The following is a 15188-nucleotide window of genomic DNA, read 5'->3' as shown; positions in this document are numbered from 1 at the left end:
GGGCACAGGCCCTGGTCCCCAGGACAGAAGCAGCAGCACCCAGCTCTCCTAGTGGCCAGGGTTGGCCCTTCCGGGAGCCGCCCGGCCTGAGTTCAGGAAGGGGAAGGGGCCAAAGAGGGGGGAAGGCGTGGCAGGAAGGGGGGAACTCTGTGGTCAGGGCGCTTCAGAAGACAGCTGCGCAGTGCTCTCGGTGTCGCCAGCTCTCAGCCCCTGGTCCTTGCCCCTTGTCCAAGATGAGTCCTGTGCTCCTACTGTTATTACTGCTGGTTGATCGAGCAGGTAAGAGGACACCGAGGAGACGGGGTGGGCATGAGGGTATATGGACCCCGATCCTGAGGCCAACTGTTATCCTCACCAGGACACCAGGCAGGGTTCCCCTGTTTCTTTGCCCCTTCCCGCTTTTCCAGGGTTGATAGCAGTGGGGACTTCTGGCTGGGCAGGGAGGGGACTGGTCTGGGGATGTAGGCACCGTTGCCTGTGCTCAGCGCTGCCCTGGACTGGGGAGGAGGAAGGAGTTGTCCAGTGACTATTTTGTGGAAGCTGATCTGTTTTGGAAGCCCTCCAGGACCTTTCTGGCCTGTCTGTAGGCTGAGGGAAAACAGTGGGAAGGAGCAGATGTGACAGCCCCCCCCCCCCCCCCCCCATACAGCAGCTAACCCAGGGCAGGGGGCAGCAAAAATTCTAGGAACTGAGTAGTACCTCCAGGCTGGGAGATGGGGACAAGGCCTGGGCCTGAAGGTCTGCCACAGCCAGCTCTTACTTCTTTCTCAGGGGGTGGAGGGGTGGGGGGGGCTGGGAACACATGGACTTAATTAAGGGAAGCTGTGAAAATTGAAAGACAGAGAGGCTTGCCCCCTCACCGACTGAACTATTACTGCTTTTGTGAGCAAAGGGAATGCCTGCCTGAGGGAAGAAGGCCACTCTGAGCAGGAAGTCTAGACTTGGGGCTCTGTGTAATGGACTTCTGCAGAGACCTAGCTTAGTTCTGAGTCCTGGTTTCGTCACCCATAAAGGTGACGCCGTTTCCCCCTTGGGTGGTTTTCAGATGTGCAACCTTGGGTGAAAAGCAGTGTCACCCCTCTTGTCCTCATGGGTCAGCCCATGGCCCTTCACTAGGTGGCCCAGCAGAAGGGGTTTGCACCATCTATGATTTTTCTCAGGTTTTTGGGGGGCCAGGGAGCACAGAGGGTGATGGAAGCCAGTGCAAGGGAGTGATGGATCAGGGGACTGAGAGGGCCCCAACAGCTGGGGTGGGGTTTCTTCTCTCATTGATTAAGCCCTCAGCTAGCCAGTGGGCAGAGCCCACTTGGGGCCTAGGGGAGTAGACCCCTTGGTTTTGTGTAGTATTGGCAGGCAGCCCAGGGTGACCAGCGCTGCAGTCACTGCCCCTTCTTGCTGCCCCGCACATCCTTCCTGTCCGGCCCTCAGCCGCAGGTCACAGGACCAAGCAGAGACACTTGTGGTTTCTTCGATCAAGTTTGTCACCAACTCCCCTCCGCCTCCCCCTCTGAGGTTGTTCCCTCAGCCCAGGCAAGACAGATCAGTCCCCAGAGCCTACCTGGGGGACCAACCACAGGGGAGGAGAGTTCTGGGGCCTGGGCAGAGGGGGTTGCCATCCTGAGGAGGGGAAGGGACCCTAGTTCCAGACCCAAACTGCCCCAAAGACCCCTCTAGCCCTGTCTACCCTGGGAGCCCCCACTTGACCCCTCTGAGCCCCAGTGCCTCCCCCTCTCTTCTCAGTGGCCCTGGGCGAGCCTCAGCTCTGCTACATCCTGGATGCCATCTTGTTTCTCTATGGCCTGGTCCTCACTCTGCTATATTGCCGACTCAAGGTAGGGGGATCCCAGTGAGAACGGGCAGAAGAAGAAGCAGAGGGTAGGGGCAGCAAGGGCCCCAGAAAAGTGAATCTGGAGGCAGGCAGGCACCTCCCTCTGTCTTTCCTCATACCTTCCCTTCCTCCCAGATCCAGGTGCGGAAGGCAGCTGTTGCCAGCTATGAGGTAAGCTCTACCCACAGCAAGGTATAGGCATTCTCAGGAGGAGTCAGCATACTGTGCTGGAGAAGCTCCCCCACCTGACATGACCACCACAAGGTGGATCCTGGTCACCACTCACCACTCAGCCCATGGCATGGAAGACCCAGCTGAGGGGGAAAGGAGTAGCCTAGGGCAGGACCAGATAGCATATCTGGTATATATATATGTGTGTGTGTGTGTGTCTGGTCTGCGGATGGAATGTGTTTTTATGCCGTGTGTGTGTGTGTGTCTGGTCTGTGGATGGAATGTGTCTCTATGCCCTAGAGTGTTCAGGGGGTGGGTAGACACCTTCACTGGGGGGAAGATCCTCAGGACTCTGGAGGAGTGGGGAAAATGGGGTGAGGTGTCTCTGATATCGTGTACCTTGCCTCCACAGAAATCAGACGGCATCTACACGGTGAGTAGACCTTGTTCTCACCTACCCCTTAGAAGTTGGCAGGTGTGGGATGTGGGTGGCATTTCCAGTGATCTTTGGAAGGGGTCTGGTCTGGGTGTGTGTGGGGCTGGGACTCCTAATTGTCCTCTATGTACCCTTTCCCTGCCAGGGCCTGAGCACCCGAAACCAGGAGACATATGAGACCCTGAAGCATGAGAAGCCACCACAGTGACAACAGGCACCCCTTTCCCTTCACTGCCTTCCTAATCCTCCAGGGCCCTCCCACTGGCCCCCTTAAGTAACTCCCCCCTTACCCTGAGGATGGACAGTGGGGTTCTTCCTTCATCAGAGACCTACAATCTGTGATCTTCACTAAAAGTATCTTTTAGTCTTTCCCCACCCCCATCTCTTCTCATGTCTCAGCCCTTGATGGAGCCCCCACAACAGAGGAAAGAAAAAGACTGTCTCAATAAAACCCACCAACCACTTTGTTGGTGCTTTGTCTCTGGACTTCTGGTGGGCTCTGGGTGGGGAACTTCCAGGAGGGAAGTTGCCGGCTGGTGGTGAGCCAAGAAGGGGACCTGGCTAGGTGTTCCCAGAGACATTGGATGTGAGGAGACAACTTTATCCCCAGCCTGGCCTGTGTGTGTGTGTGGGGGGGGGGGTAGGAGGGGAAGAGGAAGTGATGCCTTGCTATCCAACCCCCAGGGATTAACACATATGAAGGGCTTCAAGGACAGGTGGATCCAGCTCCCCATCATGTGGACTTGGCACAGCTGAAAGCCAGATGGGCAGAAAGAGGGGATGATGTTGTTGCAGAAGGTATTATGGGGTTACTGAGTCTTCTGTGGTTTCTCAGGCTGGGGAGACCTTGGCATGTTAGGAAGGCGCCCCCCTGGGAGGGGTGACCCATGGATCACACCTTCCCTAGTCAGAACCTAGGGTTCTGAGCAGAATTTTGATCCAGCCCCTTCTCCCCCAGAAGCTGCCAGGCTTCTGATCCAGCAGCCCATCAGAATGAGTCTAAGGAGATCCCCTCATGCCAGGTAGTAGCTCTCCCTGCCCCTTCAGCTTGCAACCTTCTCAACCATCTCTTGTTACCTCAAGGGGAAGTGTGCCTCTTTGAAAAGCATTCACCACCCAGCGCCATCCACCCAGGTACAGTCTTTGGTCCCTGGACAAAAAAAAAAAAAAACAGTAGGGGAGTTGGGTGGTAGTGCAGTGGGTTAAGTGCACATGGTGCGAAACACAATGACTGGCATAAGGATCCTGATTCGAGCCCCTGACTCCCCCATCTGCAGGGGAGTCGCTTCACAGGTGCTGAAGCAGGTCTGCAGGTGTCTCTTTCTCTCTCTCTCTCTGTCTTCCCTTCCTCTCTCCATTTCTGTCCTATCCAACAACGACATCAATAATAACTACAACAATAAAACAACAAGGGCAACAAAAGGGAATAAAAAAATAAATAAATAATTTAAAATTAAAAAGCACACAGTTTTAATTAAAAAAATTTTTTTTTAAAAAAAGTAGATACTAGATAGAAGGTGGGTTCACAAGTGTAGACTGCTTGGGCTGGCCCATCTGCTAGAAAACTGGGGTAGCGGCTTCAGACACAAGGGGACTTGGTGGGGAACTTTTGAGAGGCTGAGTGGGAGTGCGTTGTCACTGGAACACTAGAACACACTCTTCATCCAGCATTTTGGGGTGGTGAGTCTGCTCTGTCCACATGGCCTGGTTTCCCTTCCCACCTGAATCAGTGACCTCAGTTTCTCAGTTCTATTAGGCTGTTAGGCTATGGGGCTGCTAGTTCCAGGCCTGAGTTGGGGGACATCATGGGCATTGAATCCCCAAACCCAATTTAGGTGAGAGTTTTGGTTTTTATTTTTTCTACCCCCACCCACAGTTATCAGGGTTGTCGCTGTACCTCCACATCTGTATGATTCCACCACTGCCACAAGTTTTTTTTTTTTTTTTTTTGCCCCTCAGATAAGAGTTAGAGACAGGGAAAGAGTACTGGCAAAATAGCTCACTTGGATAGTGTGTTGCTTTGCCACGGGTGCAACCCAGGTGTAAGCCCAGCCCCCACCGTATTAGAGAAAGCTTTGGTGCTGTGGTCTTTTCCATTCTCTGCCTCTGTCTCTAATTTTTAAAAGGTCAGAGAGAGAGGAAACACACAGCAATACCACTCCATTGGTAGTGAAGCTTACCCTTTGCTTAGTGCTCCCTTGTAGTGATCAGGGGCTCAGGCCAAGGTCCTCACACAGGTGTGCATTCTGTCAAGTGAGTTATCTCCCAGCCCTGTTTCCCCCCCACCCCCACCCCCCTTAACACAGAACCAGGAGAGGTCAGGTGATGGTGTACCTGGTTAAGCACACACACTACAGTGTACAAGGACCCAGGTCCAAGCCCCTGGTCCCTACCTACAGGGGAAAAGCTTCATGAGTGGTGAAACAGGGCTGCAGGGCTGCTCTGTCTCTCTGTTTCCCTCCTCCTTTTTTTTTTTTTTTTTTTGTTTGTTTTTTTGCCTCCAAGGTTATCGCTGGGGCCGGGTGCCGTCACTATGAATCTACTACTCCTGGAAGCCATTTTTTCCATTTTATTGGATAGGACACAGAGAAATTAAGAGAGGAGAGGAAGGTAGAGGGGGAGAGAGAGAAAGATAGACACCTGCAGTGTAAAGATCCAGGTTCAAACCCCCGGCTCCCCACCTACAGGGGGGTCGCTTCACAGGCGGTGAAGCAGGTCTGCAGATGTCTATCTTTCCCCCTGTCTTCCCCTCCTCTCTCCATTTCTCTCTGTCCTATCCAACAATGACATCAATAACAATAATAATAATAACAACAATAAAACAACGGCAAAAAGAAAGGGGGAAAAAGCAAATTAAAAAAAAATTGACTTGAATTAAAAAAAAAAAAAAAAAACAGGAAATGAAACCAGGGCCTCTTAGAATTGCAACACCACCAAACAAGCATACTCTCTTTTAGTGTATTTATCTTAGAGGGCAAAGAGAAGAGTGGGGAATGGTGGATGGAAAAACAGACAGAGAGGAATGACACCTCAGCACTGCTCTGCCATCCATGGAGCTGTTCCCATGTCGTTTTAGTTGCCCCTTTGTGGTACTGAGACTTGAACCCAGGACCTCACACTCAACAAACCATGAGCTCTACATGGTGAGTCACCTCCTGACCCTTGGCTGAGAGGTTTTTTTTTTTTTTAAATATTTATTTTATTTATTTATTCCCTTTTGTTGCCCTTGTTGTTTTATTGTTGTAGTTATTATTGTTGTTGTCGTTGTTGGATAGGACAGAGAGAAATGGAGAGAGGAGGGGAAGACAGAGAGGAGGAGAGAAAGATAGACACCTGCAGACCTGCTTCACCGCCTGTGAAGCGACTCCCCTGCAGGTGGGGAGCCGGGGTTCGAACCAGGATCCTTATGCCGGTCCTTGGTTTTGCGCCACCTGCGCTTAACCCGCTGCACTACAGCCCGACTCCCCGGCTGAGAGGTTTTAAAGGTAGGATTAGGGCATGTATTCATTTCTTATACTCCCCTCCCTTACACACACACCAAGAATCTGGGATTCAGCTGAGGAATCATCCATGCCTTCTGCAGTTTCATGCCCAGCCAAAGACTAGTGTTTATTCAAGGGCCTCCCAATTCCTTGGGTCTGGAGATGGATCCCCTGCACTCCCACGTTCCCTAGCCCTCCTTAGTCTCTCCACCTTCCCTTCATCCCACCCCTCTATAGGAACTCTTCCTCCGTATTCCTCTTCTGAGTTCCCCAGACTTGTCATCCCCAACACACACACACACACACACACACACACCAGGCTCAGACTTAACTCATTCCATATTTATTACAGAAAACAAGGGGTGGAGAGTGGGTCTCCAGGCCTGGCCACAGGGGTCTTCGAGGTGACTGGGAGGAAGGACTCCTGCAGGTCCTTTTAAGCTTCAGATTGGGTTGTGAAGGGTATGAAACTGTTGAAGATGTTTAACAGCTCCGTCTTAGCCTCTGTGACCAGGGGTGCCAAGTGCTCCTGTGTCTTACTAAGGTAATTCCTACAGATGGGAGGGGTCAGAGGTCAGTGCCAGAGGTCTAGGAGTCAGGGGGCCTGTGCCTGTTTGGTGCTGGTATTTATTTTTATTGTCTGTAGGCCTTCATGGGAACTTTGAGCCTGTGAAATTCCATGGTTCCCAGCAGACTATTTTCTTCCTCTCAGAGGGTGAGAGGTAGAGAGGAGACACTGCTCCACCACCATGACATTTTTACTTTACATGGTGGTTCCCAGGAGGCAGTTGGGAACTGGAACCAGGTCCTTGTAAAATGCATACTTTAGCGGGTGAGCTATCTTATGTTCTTCCCATCTCAGTTTTTTTTTTTTTTTCCTCCTCCAGGGTTATTGCTGGGCTCGGTGCCTGCACCATTAATCCACCGCTCCTGGAGGCCATTTTTTTTTTTTCCTCCTTTTGTTGCCCTTGTTGTAGCTTCGTTGTGGTTATTATTATTGCCCTTGTTGACGCAATTCGTTGTTGGATAGGACAGAGAGAAATGGAGAGAGGAGGGGAAGACAGAGGGAGGAGAGAAAGATAGACACCCGCAGACCTGCTTCGCTGTGAAGCGACTCCCCTGCAGGTGGGGAGCCGGGGGCTCGAACCGGGATCCTTACGCCGGTCCCTGCGCTTTGCGCCACATGCGCTTAACCCACTGCGCCACTGCCTGACCCCCCCATCTCAATTTTTATTTATTTTATTGGACTTTTGTTTCTGAGAGAGAGAGAGAGAGAGAGAGAGAGACCATAGCACTGAAGTTTCCCTTAATGCAGTGGCCTCAACCTGAGTTGTGCCCATGGTAAAGCAGCATACTATCCAAGTGAGCTATTTTGCTGGCCCCAGTGCAGTCAACTTTGAACTTCTTTGTGCACCCCTTCCCTCCCCCTTCCCTCTCCGCCCCCGCCCCCACCCCCAGCCCTGAGTTCAGTTTCTCAGAAACTCACTTGGCCTGGGTCTGAAACTCTGGGACCTTATCCACCAGTTGCTTGCTGTAGCTGGTCAAAGTCTGCAGGTACTGAGAGAACAGCTTCTGCAGGCCAGTCTCCGGCTCCTCCGCCTGCCTCTGCCTCCGCACCAGTGCCCCTGTAGTGCACACAGCCCTCAACCCCCTCTCCAGGCAGACTTCCCCTCCAGGTCTCTGGCGGGGCTTTTCGGTTGCCAGACCTGGGTATAGGAGCTAGAACTTTACCCCCCACCCACAGGGTCCCCTCAGGCTCTATCACACTGACCTTCAGATTCAAAGCTACAGATGGTGAGGAGCAGCACAGTCACGGCAATCAGCTTCATGATGGGACAGTGGGAAGGAGGTGGCCTGGGGACCGCTGGGAACACAGGAGGACACTGATATGGGGTGGATTTAGGGGTTTCCCAGCTAGCTCCAGCCCACTCCAGCCTTAACCCCTCCCCACATGAACCCAATTGTACTTGTTCAGTGCCTCTTGTTAGGTCTTCGTCACCTGGGTTCTCACTGCTTGTGCCTGGCCCAGCTGGGAAGCAGGGTTATATACCTGTCTGGTCCCCACCCCCTGACAATGGACAAGGACACTGGAGGAGCCAGTAGGGCAGAGGCCATGCTGGAATAAACAAGGGGTGTGGCGGGGAGGAGGGGAAAGGCCTGTAGGGGCTCCTGGTGATAGGGCAGAGGTCCGGAGGGCCACTTCAGGCCTCTGGGGTCCAGGTAGCAGTCCCTGGGTTTGGTCTTTAAGACTTACTTACTTTTTTGACTTTCATACCTGAAGCACCAAAGTTCTTGAGTTCAGTCCTGGGTACCAACTACCAACTGAAGTTGGAGATAAACTGTCCTCTGGTAAAACAAAAAAAGTATTTCCTTTTAAAAAACAGATGTAGGGTTGGGGACAGATAGTATAATAGTTCTGCTGAAGACTTGCATGCCTGAGGCTCTGAGGCCCCAGGTTCAATCCTTAGCATCACCACAGGCCAGATATAAGCAGTGCTTTGGTAAATTAAATAAATAAATATGGGTGTATTTGGTGTATTAGTAGTGAGAGAACCAGAGCATCATTCTGGCACATGTGATATTTGGAAATTGAACTCGGGTCTCCATGTTTGAAGGTCCAGTACTTTATCCACTGCACCAGTGGATAAATGGCCCAGGCTGCCATTTAAGATTTTAAATATATATATATTATTTATTTATTTTAGGTAAAGACAAAATGAGAGGGAAAGGGGAGGTGGAGAGACACCTGTGCTCTGCTCCAAGTTCTTGAACATGGGTCCTTTTGCATTGTAATTTGTGTGTTCTACTAGGTGAGCCACCCTCTGGCTCCCCACCATTTAAGATTTATTTATGTATTCATGAAAGGGAGAATTCGAATCCTTCCTGGCATATATGGCACTGTGTATTAAACTGGGAGTCCTCACACATAAATGTCTTGAGCTCTACCATCAAACCCTTGAAAGCCTCTGTATTTTCATCCCATCATAGGTAGAATGCTTCTCCCCTTGATACCCAGCTCAGTCCCAACTTGGCAGACAATCATGGAAGGACAGAGGAGAGAGGGAAATCAGGGTGGGAGGAGTTGAGCCACAGGGCTAGCGGGGGCGGGTGTGACTGACTGTCCATTTTGAGTTAATGTGTAAAGAGGTGGGGGAGGAAACACCAGAGCCCAGAGTGACCCCAGTGTTGAGCAGTGAGTGTGGCCTACTTTCCTCCCACCCCCACAATCAAGCAGAATGGCTTCTGGGTGGGGTTAGATAGCATAATGGTTATGCAGAGAGTCTCTTCTTATGTGAGGCTCCAGAGGCCCAGGTTCAGTCCCTCACAATCCCCATAAACCATAACTGAGAAATGCTCTGGGGGAAAAAAAAAAAGATAAGAAAAAGTAGGGGCCGGGCGGTAGTATAGTGGGTTAAGTGCACATGGCGCCATGCGCAAGGACTGGCATAAGGATCCCTGTTTGAGCCCCCGGTTCCCCACCTAAAGGGGGATCGCTTCACAAGTGGTGAAGCAGGTCTGCAAGTGTCTTTTTCTCCTCTCTGTCTTCCCCTCCTCTCTCGATTTCTCTCTGTTCTATCCAACAACAATGACAGCAATAACAACAATAAAAAGGTGGGGGGATGGCAAAAACAAAAAAGAAAGAAAAAAAAAAACTGGCTTTTGCTTGGGACCTCCCAGCTGGACAGAAGGTTCTGGCATGGAAGGAGGCCAATGGGAGGCTTCCCTCAGGTTGAAGGTCACATGATCACCTTATCTGGGTGGGAGTCAGCCCATGAATCAACAGGGCCCCCAGCCTTGACAGGGAGGAGGTAGGTATACCCCTACCTTGTGGGTTAATACTCATTAAGAACATCTTTTTTTTTCCCCAGAAAAAAATTAAGAGGACCAGGCAGTGGTGCACCTGGTTAAGCTCACACACTACAGGTTCAAGCCCCTGATCCCCACCTGCAGGGAGAAAGCTTCGTGAGTGGTGAAGTGGGCTGCAAGTGTCTCTGTCTCTCTCCCTCTTTACCCCCCCCCAATTTCTGTCTCTATCCAATAATAGTTTAAAAAGTAATATTTATCTTACATACATGCACACAACTCACCACACCCACCACAGATTTCTGTGCCATCACACCAGCACCTGTGTGTCACTCTTCTGTCCTCAACATGTGTGGAGGAACATTACTGAAATGGGGGAGAAGTTCTGCCAGAAAAGGAGACAGGCTGGGGTCATCACACACCACCTTCTTCTGGCAACTTGGCTTTTTATGGGTGATGAGAAGTGCAGACGTTGGTGGAGGTGTGGTAGGGGTGCTATTTGTAGCTGAGTTAACATTCCCAGGTGTTTTTTATTTTATTTTATTTATTTATTCCCTTTTGTTGCCCTTGTTGTTTTATTGTTGTTGTTGGATAGGACAGAGAGAAATGGAGAGAGGAGGGGAAAGACAGAGAGAGGGAGAGAAAGATAGACACCTGCAGACCTGCTTCACCACTTGTGAAGCTACTCCTCTGCAGGTGGGGAGTTGGGGCTTGAACTGGGATCCTTACTCCAGTCCATGTGCTTTGTGCCACCTGCACGTAACCCACTGTGCTACAGCCCAACTCCCCCAGGTGTTTGTTTTTGCCAAAGCTTTGCTCAGCTATCCACTGCTCCTGAAGGCTCTCCCTGCCTTTTGTTGCCTTTGTTGTTTATCATAGTTGTTGTTATTGTTGTTATTATTGGATAGAACAGAGAGAAATCTAGAGAGGAGGGGGAGACAGACACCTGCAGACCAGTTTCACCGCCTGTGAATCGACCTCCTGCCGGTGGGGAGGTGGGGGCTCGAACCAGGATCCTTACACGGGTCCTTTAGCTTTGCGCCATGTGTGCTTAACCCCCTGGGCCACCGCCCAGCCTCCCATGAAAGTCTTTTTGTATAAGCATTATGCTATGTCCCCAGTCCCATTCCCAGGTTCAGTTTTCTAGGATGAACCCTACAAAGCAGCTCCTTGGGGAAAGGTGGGTTCTATCAGCTAATGCTGCACACCTGCACCTGTTCCCCAATTCTCACAGCCCACTCCCATTGCACCCAAAGGGCAAGATGAGACTGGGGATACAGACCACAGGATAGAGGCTTGAGTGCATGTCTCAGAAAGGTTGCAAGTAGTTGTCCACTGGAAGTGTATTTTGGGGGCCCCTTTGAGGAGGGTTCCGAAGGGATCTCTGTCTTCAAAAGAAAAAAAAAATTTTTTTCCCTTTTTTTTAAAACGAGAGCACTGCTCAGCTCTGGTGTATGGTAGTGTGGGGATTGAACCGGGGCTTTGGAGCCTCAGGCATGAGCGAATCTTTTGTATGACCAGTATGTTTGTTATCTATCCCCAACCTGTGAAGGGCTCTTGATGGGGGTTGTGAAGAAGAGTGTGAGGTGCCAGGATTCCAAAGCGGACTTCATAGTATGCCAGCTTTGAAGGCGCGTTTCTGGGTTCATTGGGTACAAATTTCCCCATGCTCCTAGGAACCATCAGACCCGCGGGTCCCTGACTTTGGGGACCTGGACTTTCCAGTTTAGGTACAGTCGCTTTCACTTCAGTCCGCCCGCCGCAGCAGCCAGGCTTGCAGCTCTTTGGACGTCGGACCTGCCACTCCTTTGCTTTTTGCTTTCCCATTGGCTTGTGGCAGATCAGGCAGCCTTCCTGTTAGCCCATTAAGCAGGACCCAACCAAGGGCGGGCCGTACTTTTCCGAGCACTTCTTTTGCCAGCTTGCAAGATGGCGCTCCATCCCGCGCTAGGGATGCTGCATGAAGCCGCAGCCCTGCCATCACTCAAGATGGCCGCACCCATCAAGATGACCGGGGTGTGCCGGGAGAAAGGTGCAGAGTTGTGGTCTGCGACGGTAAGGGCTGCTGCTTTATTGCTAGCCTCGGCTCGGGGCCTGAGAATGGAGAGGAGAGAGACTGGGAGGCTGGGTGAGGTCATAGGGGCTGGGATTAGAGTGGGGGGAGGGGATGGGGTGACAGGTGGGGGAGCAGGAGCCGGCATGGGACGGTAGTTTGCCGGGGGCTGTCTCCCCACTGCTACCTTCTTCTCGCGCCCTTCCTTTTCTAGGTCTAGCAGCGGACCATGTGGAAGTTTCTAGGACTGGGGAGCCGGGTAATGGGGGGTGGGACCCTTGGGGGGGACAGGGAACTTTAGCGTCCATCCCAGACTAGCCCCGGCCCCCGACTGACATGGGGAACACTTTGGGTCTGGCACCCATGGGGGCTTTGCCGCGCCGGAGCCCCCGTCGAGAGGAGCCTCTGCCCAACCCTGGGAGCTTCGATGAGCTGCACCGCCTGTGCAAAGGTGAGAATTGGACGTCTTGTGGGTGTCCCATTGAGAGGGCTCAGGATAGGGTGAGGGTGTCTGGAAGGGCTGGGAGATCGCGGCGCTGAGGGCATCTGGCCTGCAGGGAGGCTCCAGTGGCTGGAGGAAATGGGGCGCATACAGTGGACCGAGGTCAGTCCACAAAGCCCTTTCTTTCTAGAAAAGTCCTTGGGGGTCAGGCTTCCTGGTTGGTGCTCACTTTTTCACTCCCCCCATTCCTCCTCCCCTGCACCCCCTCAGATGTTTTTCCGGCTCAGATGGAGGGCGTGAAGCTGGTGGTCAACAAGGTTCTGAGCAGTCATTTCCAGGTGCTCCTCCTCTCCGCCCGCCTCCCTCCCTCCCACCTGGCCCCACCCCCACTTCCTCCCTTTGCGCTCCAACATTGTGCTGTACAACTGAGGCAGGAGGTGGGGTGCCATGGGACCACTCTTTACCCCCTCGCCTGTGACCCTGGGTGCGTTGGAACACTGCGGGGACTGTGGAGATTGTAAAAGGCCTTGGGGCAGGGCGGAGGTGCAGAGGGTTGGGGGCGGGACTGAGCTTCCTTCTACCCCTCCTTCCCCTTCCTCCCTCAGGTAGCTCACACCGTGCACATGAGTGCCCTGGGATTGGCCGGCTATCACTTACACGCAGCATATGCTGGGGACTGGCAACTTAGCCCCACTGAGGTGAGGGTTAGACCTCATATAGGCTGTAATAGCTTCTGGAACCCAAGCTCCGGAAGGGGAGGGGGAGGATGATGGAGAGGAGGAGGAGGAGAAGGCGGCCACTGCTTTGGGCGGCTTTGCCTTGTGGTTCCAGCAGGAGGCGCTGTGGACTGTGGAGAAATGCTGTGTTTGGTTCTGTAAGGAGTGGGGTAAAGTCAGCTCAGCCTTTATGTCTCTCCCATCTTCCACAGGTCTTCCCCACTGTGGTGGGGGACATGGACAGCAGCGGCAGCCTCAATGCCCAGGTCCTGGTCCTGCTGGCAGAACGCCTCCGAGCCAAAGCTGTCTTCCAGGTGACCATTGCTGCCTGGCCTCTTTCTCTTATTTAGTTATTAATTATTATTTTCAATGACAGAGACACAGAGAAATGAAGAAGAAGGAGGTGGGTTAGTGGGGGAGCAATGAGATACACCTGCATCATTGCTTCTCTGCTTGTGAAGCAAGATGGGGACTGAGGGCTTGAACCTAGATACATGGCAATGTGTGTGGTCTACAGGGTGCAACACAACCCAACCCCTTTTTCCTTTACTATTTGGGTTGTCTACCCCTGGGGGCTGCCAGGGCATAGTGATGGCACCAGAAGACAGCAGGAGGGAGTTGTGATTCCTGCCTCTCCTTACCCAGACGCAGCAGGCCAAGTTCCTGACATGGCAGTTTGATGGGGAATATCGGGGTGATGACTACACAGCTACCCTGACCCTTGGGAACCCCGATCTGATTGGAGAGTCAGGTGAGGAGGAGCTGAGCACCTGCTGGTGGTGACTTTTCCTCATCAAGGGGGTCAAAAAAGAAGCTTCTTGGGTTGGTAAAACAGCTTACTTAGATAGTACATTGCTTTGCCAATGTGTATGACCCAGGTTCAAACCTTCCCCCACAGCACTGGAGGAAGCTTCAGTGTTTTGGTTTCTTATTCTCTCTCTCTCTGCCTCTAAAAAAAAGAAATTTCTTGGACAGGCTTGGGTGGCAGTCCTGGAGGGGGAAGCTGACCTAGATGTGTTCTCTCTTACTGACTCCCATCTTCCCCCACTCCTCACACCTCCCAGTGATCATGGTGGCCCACTTCCTGCAGAGCCTTACACAGCGGCTGGTGCTAGGGGGAGAGCTGGTGTACCACAGGCGACCAGGCGAAGAGGGGGCTATTCTGACACTGGCGGGAAAGTACTCAGGTACAGGGCAAAGGGGTCCAGGGTTCTGGGCCCAGCTAGGACTTTAGGGGGGGGTCTCCTAGCTTTCTGCATCTCCCAAAGTGACGCTTCTTTTCTCCATCCTTTGGTTCCTGCAGCTGGGCACTGGGTGGCCACCTTGAACGTGGGGTCAGGCGGGGCCCATGCAAGTTATTACCACAGGGCCAACGAGCAGGTGAGGCCACAAACCCCACCTACCACTGAGCCCCCAGCCCCAGAACCCAGGGGTTCCTCTGTGTTGCTTTTTTCCCCACAACACATGAACATATATGCTTGGAGACACACACACACACATACATACACTCTAGGCCCCTTAGGTGTGCCATCACCCCCTGAACCCTGTCAGGACCCTATGCTGACATGGAGACCCCACCCAACCAACATTCTTACCCATGCTTCTCAGGTTCAAGTTGGAGTGGAGTTTGAGGCCAATACCAGGCTCCAGGACACCACATTCTCCTTTGGCTACCACCTGACCCTGCCCCAGGCCAACATGGTATTCAGAGGTGATGTCTGGAGCTACCAAGGGTTGTGGGGGAGTCTTGCCTTTGTGCTGCCTCCTATCCTCCCAGCTCTGCTGAAGTCCCCCTCCGGTCCTGTCTCCCCACAGGCTTGGTGGACAGTAACTGGTGTGTGGGGGCTGTGCTAGAGAAGAAGATGCCCCCCCTGCCTGTCACCCTGGCCCTTGGGGCCTTCCTCAACCACTGGCGCAACCGCTTCCACTGCGGCTTCAGCATCACCGTGGGCTGAGACTATCTCCAAGCCAACACCACCACAGTGGCCACCTGGACGGCTGAGGACCAAGGCCCATCTCTGGAACCCATCTAATTGGGCAACCACAGGGTCCCAGGAGCAGAGTAGGGGATGGGACTGTGCCCTGGGAACTGGAGCAGTCACATCCAAGGGGTGCTGGTCTGAGGCCCCACACTGTCACCAGCCCCGGTATCCTCTCCCAAACTCTGGGACTCTAGCTAGGGAGGAGGAAGATTCAGGGAAGCTCTCTGTCTGACTTTTCTCCCTTCCCACCCTACTTCTTATTCTTCTTCACTTC

The 15188-nt window shown here is 52.6% G+C and overlaps 3 protein-coding genes and 1 long non-coding RNA gene across 4 annotated transcripts; 2 read left to right on the top strand and 2 right to left on the bottom strand.

The window, feature by feature from the left end:
• The first annotated feature begins 121 nt into the window (after positions 1-121).
• Positions 122-2901, top strand: FCER1G (Fc epsilon receptor Ig). The gene is made up of 5 exons (XM_007537415.3): positions 122-279; positions 1741-1832; positions 1964-1999; positions 2412-2432; positions 2581-2901. Exons 1-5 carry the CDS (start codon positions 234-236, stop codon positions 2641-2643), a joined length of 258 nt encoding a protein of 85 aa, XP_007537477.1. The 5' UTR covers positions 122-233; the 3' UTR covers positions 2644-2901.
• On the bottom strand, positions 2745-10502 carry LOC132540423 (uncharacterized). Its single transcript, XR_009551616.1, has 2 exons — positions 10376-10502; positions 2745-3720 (listed from the first exon to the last, which is right to left on the bottom strand). It is a non-coding gene; the product is annotated as an uncharacterized LOC132540423 (long non-coding RNA).
• On the bottom strand, positions 6245-7952 carry LOC103126519 (apolipoprotein A-II). The gene is made up of 4 exons (XM_016194444.2): positions 7885-7952; positions 7689-7781; positions 7404-7542; positions 6245-6468 (listed from the first exon to the last, which is right to left on the bottom strand). The coding sequence occupies exons 2-4, from the start codon at positions 7744-7746 to the stop codon at positions 6354-6356; spliced, it is 312 nt and encodes a 103-aa protein (XP_016049930.1). The 5' UTR covers positions 7747-7781; positions 7885-7952; the 3' UTR covers positions 6245-6353.
• Positions 10503-10710: 208 nt separating the features above from the next.
• On the top strand, positions 10711-15028 carry TOMM40L (translocase of outer mitochondrial membrane 40 like). The gene is made up of 10 exons (XM_007537416.3): positions 10711-11776; positions 11989-12225; positions 12487-12554; positions 12822-12914; positions 13145-13246; positions 13578-13683; positions 13997-14119; positions 14236-14312; positions 14541-14643; positions 14748-15028. Exons 2-10 carry the CDS (start codon positions 12111-12113, stop codon positions 14885-14887), a joined length of 927 nt encoding a protein of 308 aa, XP_007537478.1. The 5' UTR covers positions 10711-11776; positions 11989-12110; the 3' UTR covers positions 14888-15028.
• The last annotated feature ends 160 nt before the right edge of the window (positions 15029-15188 follow it).

This window comes from Erinaceus europaeus, chromosome 9 (genome assembly GCF_950295315.1).
Source record: "Erinaceus europaeus chromosome 9, mEriEur2.1, whole genome shotgun sequence".
NCBI lineage: Eukaryota > Metazoa > Chordata > Mammalia > Eulipotyphla > Erinaceidae > Erinaceus > Erinaceus europaeus.
This window is presented reverse-complemented; position numbering and strand designations above follow the sequence as displayed.

Excerpts from the sequence above, each read along its gene's own strand:
- FCER1G (XM_007537415.3), top strand. The coding sequence starts at position 234 with ATGAGTCCTGTGCTCCTACTGTTATTACTGCTGGTTGATCGAGCAG. Across the intron at positions 280-1,740 it reads ACTGCTGGTTGATCGAGCAG|TGGCCCTGGGCGAGCCTCAG; the intron begins GTAAGAGGACAC and ends CTCTCTTCTCAG. Across the intron at positions 2,000-2,411 it reads CAGCTGTTGCCAGCTATGAG|AAATCAGACGGCATCTACAC; the intron begins GTAAGCTCTACC and ends TTGCCTCCACAG.
- LOC103126519 (XM_016194444.2), bottom strand. The coding sequence starts at position 7,746 with ATGAAGCTGATTGCCGTGACTGTGCTGCTCCTCACCATCTGTAGCTTT. Across the intron at positions 7,543-7,688 it reads CTGTAGCTTTGAATCTGAAG|GGGCACTGGTGCGGAGGCAG; the intron begins GTCAGTGTGATA and ends TGTGCACTACAG. Across the intron at positions 6,469-7,403 it reads GAGTTTCAGACCCAGGCCAA|GAATTACCTTAGTAAGACAC; the intron begins GTGAGTTTCTGA and ends TCCCATCTGTAG.
- TOMM40L (XM_007537416.3), top strand. The coding sequence starts at position 12,111 with ATGGGGAACACTTTGGGTCTGGCACCCATGGGGGCTTTGCCGCGCCGG. Across the intron at positions 12,915-13,144 it reads GGCAACTTAGCCCCACTGAG|GTCTTCCCCACTGTGGTGGG; the intron begins GTGAGGGTTAGA and ends CATCTTCCACAG. Across the intron at positions 14,644-14,747 it reads GGCCAACATGGTATTCAGAG|GCTTGGTGGACAGTAACTGG; the intron begins GTGATGTCTGGA and ends GTCTCCCCACAG.